Source organism: Capsella rubella, unplaced genomic scaffold, assembly GCF_000375325.1.
Source record: "Capsella rubella cultivar Monte Gargano unplaced genomic scaffold, Caprub1_0 scaffold_3, whole genome shotgun sequence".
Taxonomy (NCBI): domain Eukaryota; kingdom Viridiplantae; phylum Streptophyta; class Magnoliopsida; order Brassicales; family Brassicaceae; genus Capsella; species Capsella rubella.
In genome coordinates, this window is record NW_006238921.1 from 1,687,794 (window position 1) to 1,700,708 (window position 12,915).

The 12,915-nt window shown below is 38.9% G+C and overlaps 1 protein-coding gene across 4 annotated transcripts; it reads right to left on the reverse strand.

The window, feature by feature from the left end:
* Window positions 1–12: 12 nt before the first annotated feature.
* LOC17891491 lies at window positions 13–11,990 on the reverse strand. Of its 4 annotated transcripts, none has more exons than XM_006298953.2 (28): window positions 11,832–11,990; window positions 11,278–11,421; window positions 10,943–11,031; window positions 10,268–10,391; window positions 9,108–9,749; window positions 8,650–9,018; window positions 8,458–8,562; window positions 8,175–8,357; window positions 7,838–7,979; window positions 7,569–7,750; window positions 7,398–7,483; window positions 7,250–7,298; window positions 6,715–6,781; window positions 6,135–6,616; window positions 5,932–6,031; window positions 5,546–5,679; window positions 5,269–5,336; window positions 4,950–5,166; window positions 4,509–4,724; window positions 4,264–4,419; window positions 4,138–4,191; window positions 3,848–4,056; window positions 3,645–3,708; window positions 3,068–3,387; window positions 2,628–2,811; window positions 517–2,529; window positions 361–432; window positions 13–229 (listed from the first exon to the last, which is right to left on the reverse strand). In XM_006298953.2, exons 2-28 carry the CDS (start codon window positions 11,350–11,352, stop codon window positions 209–211), a joined length of 6,423 nt encoding a protein of 2,140 aa, XP_006299015.1. In that variant the 5' UTR covers window positions 11,353–11,421; window positions 11,832–11,990; the 3' UTR covers window positions 13–208. The 4 variants fall into 4 exon arrangements, with proteins under 4 accessions (XP_006299015.1, XP_023641698.1, XP_023641697.1 ...); XM_023785930.1 differs by having other exon boundaries at window positions 11,278–11,428; XM_023785929.1 differs by having other exon boundaries at window positions 11,278–11,435.
* Window positions 11,991–12,915: the final 925 nt, after the last annotated feature.

The window sequence follows — 12,915 nt, forward strand, 5'->3', positions numbered from 1 at the left end:
TGCTAAGACGAGAACTTGCAGAGGAGTTTCTTTTCTTGCTAATGTACATGAATTTGATGACTAAAACAACAACAGAAAGCGATACCGACTGATTACCGCTTTCGTCTACATATCAACTGAAACAATGTACATGTTATTAAATATTACAGAAATAGAAAAGTAACTAGTAAGCCAAGGGATGTATATGCTGAAAAGTCTCTATCTTCTCTCATAGCTGCCCAAGTTTTTCCTGTCACAACCAACAAGAGAACAAACCCCATTTCAGTCTAACTCGACCATAAACATAAAAGATTGATGATGCTTTCAAAATAGCACATAAAAACAGGTAAAATAAGCAAACGGATCGGTTTAGAAAACAACCTGAAGCATCTGCATTAACTTTGGATGTTGCTCCAGAAGCTGACACAGCTTGTCGCGGTCACTTAATAAAGACTGAAGAGAAGTTTCAAGAATTCTGGTGAGCTGTGGCACGCAATACTACTAAACAAAACAAAACCAACAATGTGGATTACAAACCTGAATGGCTTCAGGGGACTTAAAGTAATCCTGTAACGACATTCCAGATTCTTGTTGCTGGGAAGTCCCAGCTCCTTGCTGACCTTGAACAGCGTGATGCTGTGGCTGTTGCTGTACCTGAGAGATCTCTTGCTGTTGAGGAGGGTGATAGTAAGACTGGACTTGCGTCTGTTGCATCATCTGCATCTGATGCATTGGAATCTGAAATGGATTTTGCATTGATACACCTTGCTCTGATGGTGTAGATATCTGTATGGGTGGTCTGACATGCTGAGGAGGCTGCATAGGGCGCTGTAACTGTGAAAGCTGCATTGATGGCAGCTGAGGGATGGACTGTGGATTGAGTGATTGAGGAATGGAGGGAACCGACAACATAGTTTGCTGCTTATCACCTCCTTGATGCGAAGGATTTCCATAGAATGGCACAGGGAGAGATGATGGTCTGCTAAAATTATGGGATGACATTAAAGTGGGGGGAGGGTAAGAGGTCATTCCAGTAGCTGAAATAGATAAATTGCCAGACTGATGATCAATCGCTGGACCACTCTGTTGTTGTTCAGTGGTACCAGTGCCTGCCTGGTTGTATCCAAAAGATTGAATTGTAGAAGTCCTTGGTGGTAACGAGGCATATGGGTTAGATGAGTATTGGGGAATTGCTGAAGGGAGCTGTGGCATAAGACGGATGGGTCCTCCTGAAGATTGTGTTCCATGACTAATGAACGGGGAGGATTGATTAGGAAGAGAATCAGAAGAATGTGGTATCCCAGGTGAGACTGATGGAGGTGGCACTAGGGGTAAAGGAGGCTGGTTTGACATCGCTTTCTGTTCATAAATCCCCCGACCACTGAATCCACCATGAATATGGCTCGTATGTTGCTGACTACTCTTTGAATAGAATCCCTGAGGACCCACTCTAGGATCAATCAAATTTTGTCCTGAAGATCCTGGCATGTTGTAAGCAGGTACAAACCCAGATTCAGATATGCCGGCGCTCTTCAGAGGAGTCATTTTCTTTGATTCATCTGCTTGCTCAACAAATTTTCTATCTGAAGAAATGCTTGGTTCCCGAATCAATGACATCTCAGGGCGTGAAACTGAAACCCTTGATGAAAATTCGCTCTGAGCATTTTCGTCAACATTAGATGCCACTGGTGTGCCCATGTGAGAGAACTGACTACTTCCATTTGCATCACTCTCGGTTTCTTCAACAATGGAGTGAGGAGAGTTTTGTTCAACCATGACAGGAGCAGGCTGCATAAGGTTCTCATCGGGCTGAAGAAAGGGCAACTTGTCATCAGGTCCTTCACATTCCTCACCATCAAAAACTATATCTATTCCTTGTAGATCATCATCAGGATCGGCTTTGAATTGTTTAGGTTTACCTGCAACTTTTTCAGTATCTCTAGCAGGAGTAGGATTTTTCACTTGCACAACAGCCTCTCCAACCACAATTGGGGAGGCATTTTGACCACGCTCTCTCTGTCTGGCCATAAACTCATCAACATGAATAGATGGAGGTCTACCACTGCTAGATCCTCCTCGAGAAATGGTTATTGCATTAGAATTACCAGCTGTATCAACACTCCTTTCCCTAGCAACATAATCATCTACATGCATAGAGGGAGGCCTGCTGGTATTCGGCTTGCGCTGCCTAAAGGTATCTCTACGTGTAGGAGCAGGAGGAAGAGATACAGAACCCATCCCCCTTTGAACTGAGTTTTGGGTCGGTATGTCAACAGAAGAGTTTTCGCCTTTAGCACGCCTGCTAGAGCTCTCCAAAGTTGGTGGTTTCCTTTTCGCAGGGAGAGATGACTGGGGCAAACGCTCAGGTAATGTTTCTGGACATTCCCACCAGAACTTGTCTTCAAGTCCTCTTTGATAAAGATCATCCTCAATCTTTTCAGAGTCCAAATCATCCATATCGAAATCCCCAGGAGAATTAAGAACACCTTTACAGGAGATAATATCATCAATATTCCCGTCTTTTAGCAATGACAGCAACGACCGTGATGCCTTCAATTCCAGAAAGAGAATACGGAAGTCAGTGTTAAGAGTTAAACGACAAAAGAACTAGATGATGCAAGAAACATCAGGCATTAGGTAGTATGTACCTCAGGCAAATAAGGTTTCATCTCAACTGTTGCTGAACTATCAGATCCCAAAGTCATTGAACTCAACAGTGTCACCATTTGTTCTATCAAACCAATGTTTTTCTCTCTATAAGTGTCTGTACCACTAAACTCATTTGGAAGGCAAAAGAGAGCTTTTAATCCTGCAACCTTCTTCGAGTCCAAACTGGAAAAATGAAGAAAATTAGACTCCAGAGAGTTCAATTAGTGTGTTAAATGTGTAAAATGAATGGTTTGGTATACTAGTTGGAAAAAACTAGATTAACTAAGCACATCTTCGCATGCACCAACTTAAACTAAGCGGCATTGGCGGACATGGCCATACAAAGACACTCGCCTATCCAAGTAAAACAAATCCTATCATATTCCGGTTAAATTGGGTGAGCAAGAATTTAGTAGATTATGAAAAGTCTGGAAGTCACCTTTTACCATCAAGGCATAATCTGATAGAGCCCACGCTCAGCACATTTACTGCCTTAATTGCAAGACTAGACAAACCATCTTTTGAATTAATTGAGTTCAATAACTTGATCCAGCAAGACAGGAAAGGGGGATTTTTCTTCATTTCTTGTTTCTCAAGACTCGAATTATTAGTATCACACCACCTTTCAGATACAGGTTCTTCAGCATCAGAAAACAGATGGAACAAAAGTGACACAAGACCATCTTGACCTACACCACATGAGATCAGGTCTTTGAAAGCGCAAAGACAAGATAATAGCTCATTGCCAATGGGCAACACCTGTAAAAAAACAAATTTACTTCGTAATCATAAATTGGTAAGAAAATATTACAGAAATATCTATTAGAAGAGCTCATGATATTTAGATATTTATTACCACAAACAATCAAATAACCCATAGCATTTTAGATGCATTAAATTCACCATATTTCCTAAGGGACTAGACAAGCAACATAAGAAGAACACTAACATAATAGCATCTGGAAAACAATAGATAAACAAAGATATAACTACATCGTTGACAACAATTAGTATACCTGACAGAACTTCAGCACAAAAGGAAAAATCAATGCACAATCTTCAGCACTCAAACTGGCCATTCTGTAAAAGTTAATAGAACATAAAATCAGTTCGATACAAATGTGATCTAGATAAAGTAATACTAGTACAATTAGGTTATGTTATATAAACGCACCCAAAAAATGGGAACATTAAGCACTCCTGCAGAAAAAACACTTACAGTTCTTTTTTCTGAAAGCATGAGAGAGGCCCTTGTGAATCACAGAGGAGTGAAATTGATCTGAAAGCTGGAATACACCACTGAATCACACTAGACTCGGACACAATTCCATACTCTAGAACCCTGTTTTCACTTGGATAAGTGGCATCATAACATCTTTCCAGAACTTCCACAAGCAGTTGAACAATACCCTCTTCTAACAGAAATCCCTGAAGTGAATAAATTTCAGGTGAAAAGAAACAAAAAAAAAAAGTGGAGGAAAAATATGATCATAAGGTAAAGAGTATGACCTTAGCATGCGGATGCTCTAATAGAGTAGCCAAAAAATTAAGATATCGGTAGACCTGAAAGAGAGAAATTAGACTGGTTAGTAGCAGCAGTACATAGACAGTCAGTTAGAGAGGCCGAACAAACACCATATAAGCTTCAGTATCTCTTGTTGATGACTGATCCAAAATACCCTCTCTGATAGATGAAAATATGGGCCGCAGAAGAATAGAAGCATGTTCAACCCTTTGACATGCAATACGAACTATGAAAACCCGAAGCATATCCTGAATGACCACCAATGCCTGTTTGAAAATAAGACAAAGTCGAATTATGCTGTAGATGATAACAAAAGCAAAAGCAGCAGAGAAACACTGGATATACAAGAACATACCGATACTGCATGATGTTGGATAATCTTTGCAATCTTGTCAAGATTAGGTGTCAAATGGTTTATCAGCTTTTCAAGTGGACCAGGCTCCAGATACCAGTTGATCTGTTTTTCCTTCAGTGGACCCATCAATGTCCCAACCGCCAACTTTCTGAGACCACTTAATAAGGGCATGCCACTCTTCCAAAACCAGACTCCTTCTTCGGGGAGAATATCGATCTTCAATGAGAAACACATGTAGAATAAAGTATTAGACAATAAATGGAGATCTTCTAGTTGTCAACACAAAAACCATGAATAAAATATCATCACAAACGTTCAGATGAGTCGCAACTATTTGGGTGGAAATATTTGTTGAAATTCTCGAAATTATATACTGTAAATAATGCAAGCCATCACAACCACCAAGTAAAAATAATTAGCAGAATTGTAAAATTTCCATACTAAAATGCAGAGGAAACTACAGGTCTCCTTTGGACCCAAGGCAGGAACAGAGGACGTCTGGACACCCGAAAGAAGAGTGTGGAATAGCCCAGGAATCCATCCATAAACTGGCCAGCAGACAAGGGCGGACACAATGAGGTGGCACACTGCTCCAAATCCAAGCGCAGAGTCCGGATAATGGGAGGACAAGTCAGCTGCACAAGCAGCTAGCTTCGGGCTGGAAAGAAAACAAGCCATCGTGGCTCAAAGCTTAACTTTGCATAAAACATACATGTGATTAATAGTTTAATACTACTAAAACAAAAGACAAGTAACTCACCTGACTTCCCGATGTAGTCTTAGGAGTGCCTTCATCAGTTTGGTGTTCCTATACTGCTCCTTAGTTCCCTTTAGACAGCAAAAAGACAATGTCAATGACCAGTGGGGATAATGAAGACGCATAAGCCTGCAACTATAGAGTCCCAGCAAAGTAAAATAAAGGCCGAATTTCAAAAGCTATGGCTTTTGAGAGGAGATTTTAATAAAATATTCCGCAGAATTAAATCATTTGTTGCTGATACATGATGAAGAAACTTATAACGATTAAAGCAACAGACCTGTAGTCTTTGCAGAACAGATACCAAAAGGACAAGGGAAGGAATTAACAGGTCCACCAGGCTTTGCTCACGATTACGTTCAGATAAAAAGTCAGAAATAGAACTGCATCCATGATCGTCATCGACCAGATAATCTGCTAAGTCCAAAACAAAAGAACTAGTTGACTGTCATCTATATTCATCAAACAATTGATGAAAAGTAGCTGAAAACATCGTGAAACTATAAGAAGAAAGTTATTATTTGGATAAATACAAAAAGCGCTTATCCAGCCAGTGGGTGACTTAAACCCTATCCAGCATCTCTTATCATCACGTCTAAATTTAAGAGTCAAATGGTGGAAGCAATAGAGGAGTTGAATAAAAGCATATAATAGATAGTAGTTTACCGTAAATATTCGACGACCTCTCAAACATGAAGCTGCAGTTTACCAAAATAGCATACACAACTGTAACCGCACCCTCGTCATATAAAGCAGCAGCAACAGTCTGTACAAAGCACAACAACCTTTTAGAACACTTAAATTAAAGACTACAGCATCTCAAAAGAAAAAGTAATTTCTAGACAAAAATATGGGGAAAGATAACATACTGAATTATCTGAAATCACAGCTAAAATCCGAAGTGCTGTTGTCAACTGTGAAATTGATGAATCAGAAAGGTTAACACCTTCGAAAGATTTCTCAAAGATAACTTTTCCAAGATTATCTAGGACGTTCATCTCAGAGACATTTGTTGATTCTCCAGCACCATTCTCAGCCGGTGTTAAATCCAGGGCAAGGATGCTTGATGATGATAATTGGGCGTCCCCTCCAGAAGCCAGGACAGCAGCATAACGTAAAAGGCCAACTACACCATGTTTATGATAAACCACACCCGCATCAATCCATTTGAGTAATCGTGAAGGAGCATCTTTTCGATTAGAACCACCCGGTGACAAAGTATGCAAGGCCTTATGAAGGACTGGTGCATGTTCAATCCAAGCATGCAAGCATGATGCAGTTGAGTCAGAGACTATGACCTCAAAAATCTCAGCAGCTGAGTGACATATTGCTAGATTAAGCGGTGAAATTCCTGAAAATGAGAATGTTAAGCAAGTAAGAGGTTTTGAAAGAAGATTACCAAGAGACTATGCCAAGGTATTATATCTAGAGATAAAGCAGCAATAATACCACTATTTTCAACTGCTGGCTCCATATCCTTGGCTGCATGCAAAGCTTCAATCAAGACTGCTAAAGCCTAAAAGCCAAGATAAAGTAGTGATAACTACGAGTATCCTTGCTCCACTACAACTTACATACTCAGAACAAGTGAATAACAATAATAAATTAGAACACTAACAGAGTTTGCACAAGAAACAAAGAGATCAACAATTTTGTTATAGTAAAAATTCACATCACTGGCACAGGGGACCACAGCATGCAACATTTTCGTCCACTAATCTCCCAGTAAGTTCCCATTATAACCAAAGGATTAAATTTGTGAAGGTAGCTAAAAGCACCACCAAAACACATGATTTTTCAAACAATAAAATGTGTGCCGTTTCTTCACAATGAAATGTGTTTCATAATTGATCAGCTTCAGAAATAAATCAGGAAAAAATGTGAATAATTAATTCTTGTCAGACACGTTTAGCATGGATTGTGAAAGGCCACAATGAAGAAAAAAAGCAGAAGTATATTCTTTTTCCTGGTTCCAGGTTCATACCTCTGGAAAAACACCTAACGTCAATAAAGCTTCACGCCCACAATCCGACCTGCACTTGCCGAATGCCTTCTAGTTAAGTTCAAAAGAAGACAAAGACAAACAATAGTAGAATTTGGCCACCGAGACATGAAAGCAAAACATTTCTCACCTAGAAACATCACGCAACTCCCATAAAATCCATAGAAATTCTTCTGTTTGTTGTGTTGACTTGAGCAAACGATCTACCGCACTCACCTGAATGAAGTATGTAAGAACAACAGCAGAGAAGTTTAAATCAACGCATGAAAAGCATGTGCCCTTTATGGTAAATTGTACCCACCACCCTCAAATGCATCTCAAGATTTATTCCAATTTCCAGTAAGCTGCAAGTAAAACCCTTGGATATTAAAACTGAAGCATAGTGGAGGGGGACACACTCCTCCTTGTTTAGATCAGCGGATCCCTTCAGAGATTGTATTATTGTAGCAGTCAGTTGAGGATGATGTAGCAAAAAGGTCAATCCTGAAAAATAGAAGATACAGGCTGTATTACAACTCTAATGCACATAAACATCAAGTATGTTCTAGTGGGAAAGCTAAATAGGAATACCTGTGCGTGATAACATAAGTGAAAGTATTATGTTGCCAATAAACATTGCGATATCAGTAAAGATATCCATAATATCTCCAACTTTAGAATGCAATCCAGGCATTGAGAGAAGTGCTGCTGACAAAGGAAGAAAACCCCGCTCCTGTGCATAGTCAGACGCTTCAAGTAAGGTTTATTAATCAGAATACCCTCTTAAAAAAAAAACTAATTTCACTGAAATAATAAGAAGTGGAAAAGATAAGTACATTATGACACGCGACATAATCAGCACATGTTTTAGCAACTAAAATATAGCTGAAATGTCTACGTCAAAGACTAATTTAGCCAAATAATTTACCTTCAGAAGAGCCGACATGTGTGAATCAATTCCAGAGCTATAAAAGGGGCATGCCGATGAAGCAGTTAGTTTACTCGTGGCTTTGTATGACAACCACCCTTCGGAATTATCAGAAACCAAACTTGTTTCTGCGTAGGCTGATGGTGAAGGATCTTCAACTGATCCAAGTGACTTCATCAGCTTCTAAAGTGATGGTCAGCAGTAACACCAGTCAGAATGTTAAATGGTTGGTTTACTAATTGTATAAGCGAGCAAATCACATAAATTATAAGCAGAAACAAACCTGGAGCTTTTGAAGTTGTGACTTCGCATCAGATAGCATATTCAGATTATGAGTTGCAGCCTCATGGGAATTGGAGAGACCTTCCAGTGCTGACAACACTGCAAACTGACAGACAGAATATTAATAACAATATTAACATAAAGGGCCTATCAACATAAAGCCAACAAACAAAATTCTTAATATGGAGAGTACCTCATATCTAGATATAGCCTCGTAAATTCTCAAACGACAAAGAATATAAATTGCAAGAGAGGCAATCTCATGACATGGTTTCTGCATAAGTAGTTTCAACAGAAGACAGTAGCCCTCACTCTTCCCAGATGGTATACTTCCATCCTCACGAGGCCACCAACCTAAAAATCCTTCGCACCCAACTGAATAGCGTGTAGTCTGCTCAACAACTCCAAGCAACAACAAAGTAATGGTGGTAGAATTCTGAACACCATGACCAAACAAATATACAAGTTGATCCATCCCACCCGAGTTGACAAATTGGAGGCAGCCTTCTTGACCAGAGCATAATAAAAAGACCAAACTTAAACCTAAAAGAATGGCTTTTCCCTGAAATGAGGAAATTAACAATGTATTAAACTATTAATACTATAAATTTCTATCACCAGCGTGTGAGAGCTAAAAGGTAAATGCAATACCTTTGAAAGCTGTGGAAGGACAGTACATAAGTAATCTCTTTCAAACTGAATATATGGGCTCAACATATCAACCAATTGTTGGGAAGTAGCCAAATAAGTCTCTGATTCAAGGAAGCTGAACACTCCACGTGCCACATCTGATTCTTGAATTTCATTGAGTTCAAGAATGTCTTTCTTAACCCTGTCAACTATATCATGGATTAACCCAGAGTCTAGGGAAGTGGCCGAGGCCGGACAATTCTTATTCTTTAAAAAGAAATCTACATTGTCTGTGACATTAGATGAGACCCCAGACACTACCGTATCCACAATTTTATTTACTACATCATTAGTTGCTCGCTTATCAAAGACTTTTAGCAGCAGCTGCAACAATCGCTTTACTTCCACAGGCACATCTACAGCAGCCAGGGGGAGAGATACTATGTCTAGAGAGGATAGGCATTCCTCTATTGTTCTGTTAACTGAGTGCAATACCAACGGCAAGTCCTCAAGATTACCTTCAGTGGAACTCACAATATCAGTTACAGAACGACCTTCGAGAATGATATTGTACTGCCCCAAATCTTTCACGATGTTCCCATAGACGATCAAGCTCAAACAACGATAGCTACCTCTAACCACCAGATGGTTTGTTACAACAGCCTGCAATTTCGATGAGAACAGTCTTTTAAAAATTTAAGAATTTCCCAAAGTAATACAAGGAACTGCAACTTAAATATGGAAATGATTGACCACTTTTCTCATAGCAGAGAGGGGGACTTTTCGTCTGCCTTTTGACACACAAGATGGCATAATTAAAAGGTATTTAATACACTTAACTCCTCTCATACCCGACCAAATTAAACCCCTTACCACCTATGTCATAAAGCCTATTATCATAAGACAAATATGTGACCTAGCAATTTACATATAAAACATCTCTAGGGGAGTATGTACATATGTAAACCATAATTCCAGCAAACAGCTCCTTATTCCCAAAGGAATCTGAGTTGTCGTAGCCATTTACAATGGTCTAAGGACAGGAAATGTACATAAGAACCATTCCCTAAAGTTATTACCAGCATCAGTCGCAGAATACTAAAATAATCAATCTCAACAACCGAAAAGAAAAGAAACAAATACCAATCTACAGATAAATCAAGTCCTATTTTAGTAGTTACCTCCACTTCCAAAGGGTAGGGCGCTGAAGGAGTGTAAAGAAAAGGATTACAAAGTCGCTTAAACTTTGATTCTCCTTCACATCGAACGAACACTTCCAATGCAAATGAAGGAGGTGAAGTTGCCCTAACGAAAATATTGCCATCATTTAGATAACCAACCATAGATATCAACCACACTCAAAGAATGTTGTCGGATTCTAAGTCACTCACAAAGAACATTAAAACGGTAGTTAAGCTAACAAATCTAACTATAAGTTGTTCAGCTACAATATCCCTTCACTATTTTTGTTTCTAGAAGACGAAATGACTCAAAATCTAGATTTCTCTGAAAGTGACTAACATCGAAGTTTATTTAATGAAAAGAACCTGAACTTTAGAGTCTGGACATTTCAACCAAATCACTGTTTCAAAATATAATGTCTGCAAAGTTCAGTTTTTTTTGTTACAGTTACAAGTTTTTCAAAATTTCTACACAAATTTAAGTTTCTTATCATTCTCCCTTACAGTGACAAGAAAATAGCTAATTGTGGACTCTTACATCCAAAACAAGGCTTAACATCATGGGACCATTTATTTCAAAAAGACTTCCAATGGTTGATATTACTACTTCAAGATCCTCAGTAGTTAAATTTAGGAACGAAATGTTAATAATACACATTCAAAAAAAGGACATACCCGACAAGAGAAACAGCTTGAGAAGATGATGATGCATTCTGCTCCAAAAATTCGCAAGCCGTGATGATTACTGGCTCAGCAAAGATCACCTATAAGATTTAAAGGAAACATTAAAGAAATCTTCATTAAGCATGAAACCAAACAAGCAACTTCATCGAATGAATGACAAACCACCATATTAAGTACTTGTTCCGACCAATCCAGTACAAGTAGACTGTAATACTATTCAAGCAAGCATGTTCTACCAGGTTTAAGAGACTCAGATAAAACAGAACCCTAATCCAACATAGATACCCCTAGAATCTCAGCAACAAGAACTAAAGATTTAAGGTTACCTCGTCGACATATTCGTCCAATTGAGGATGAACAAAGGTCTGAGCGAACAATACACAAGGCTCAGATCGTACCATGTCTACAGGATGATGGCCGGTCTTCTGGGATCGTATTTTCCTCTTAGGTCAGCATAAAACTGATTCAGCCTGGTCGCTAAAATCTGAGATTGTTAACTTACGCGTATGAAATTTGATTAATCACTCAAAAGCAACTTAAACACAAATTTAAAAACCCATAACCCCCCCCCCCCCCTCCCCCTATGACATTGGCATACAGAGCTCACAAACACCAGTAGCCACTAACCGACATCACCCAGCAAAGCCCGTTTCTGAGGATGTGCGAACTTAAAGCTTTCTATGTCAACAGCAACAACTAGATCACGACTTAATCTATGTAAAGTCTCTACAAGAAAACCGAACAGTTAGGTTTAAAAATCGCTCTACTTGGGAATCGAAACAGACCTTAGGGAAAGGAGAAAAGTTGCGCATGGAAAGGAAGCCACAAGGGGGAATGCCAAGGCAATATATGTTTAAGAGTATGAATCGAAGTAGCTTACCTGGGAATTCGAGAGAGCACGCACGACGCAAGGCGAAGAAGAAGAAGTAAAAAAACAAACGCCGTTGTGTTTTGGGATAACCCGGCGGTAGGCTTTTTTTTGTTTAACCGGCGTTAAGCTTTTAGGGTTTCCCCGGTTGGTTGGTTATGCTGGAAAGAAAAAGAAAAAAAAAAAAGGCTCATACCGATTTAAACCAACGATATCAAAAATATTTGTTCGACAATCGTTTTTCTTTATTTTTTGGTAGTACTTGTGGGACAATTGTTGTTAATCAAATAAATTGCTTGCCCACTAAATTTATTTTTGATCCTTTTTTTTTTTACTTATTTTTTTTTTTTAATCACAATTGTTTCTCAATTTTTTTGATCAAATAAATTGCTTGCCCACACCAAAGAGATCATGTGGAGTGTGGAGATCTAAAGATGATTTTCGCAAGATCATGCTGTCAAATGCCACAATCAACCAAAGTTAAGTCCCCATCTTGGTGTCGTGAGACTGAGACACACACTGACAAGTTACAGTATATAGCTAACATAGAGATAGGCACTAAAGAAAACAGAGAAATTGGCAACACAATAAAAGTGCTTTTAAGTACTAATTATGTTGATATGTTTAACACACATGACTTCATATTAGATGACCTCCTCAATCCTCGTGCAAATTCCGTCTTCTCCATCAGCCAGTCTAATTCCAGTTCCAGAAGATCACCCCCTAGGTAGATCAACTCCTATAGTAGTATAGATGAATTAAGACACCGCACTAGTAACAAGACATGCAGTTTAGGTGGTCATGATATCCTCCATGTTAGATAATTGTAGTGACAGAAATGATCGTCAGCCAATACAACTTTTTTAGATAGATATTTTGGTCTATATATATATCTTTCTAACAAACATGAGACTGAATGCCCGATTACCTAGATCTAAACATGTTTGAGATTTGACATAATATATATATGCACAACTTCAAGCTATGATAAGAAGTATATATCACACAACAAACAAATTATAGTTGGGGCCGAAAAGCATACCCCTTTACTAGTTTTGGTTTGAAGGCTTTGCCGGACGAGCCGGTCTACAGAGGA

Bases quoted from the DNA above. Each gene is read 5' to 3' on its own strand.
- LOC17891491 (XM_006298953.2), bottom strand. From the start codon at position 11,352: ATGGTACGATCTGAGCCTTGTGTATTGTTCGCTCAGACCTTTGTTCAT. The intron at 8,358-8,457 runs GTTTGTTTCTGC...CCATCACTTTAG, and splicing joins CACAACTTCAAAAGCTCCAG to AAGCTGATGAAGTCACTTGG. The intron at 230-360 runs GTTGTTTTCTAA...TGGTTGTGACAG, and splicing joins AGTTAATGCAGATGCTTCAG to GAAAAACTTGGGCAGCTATG.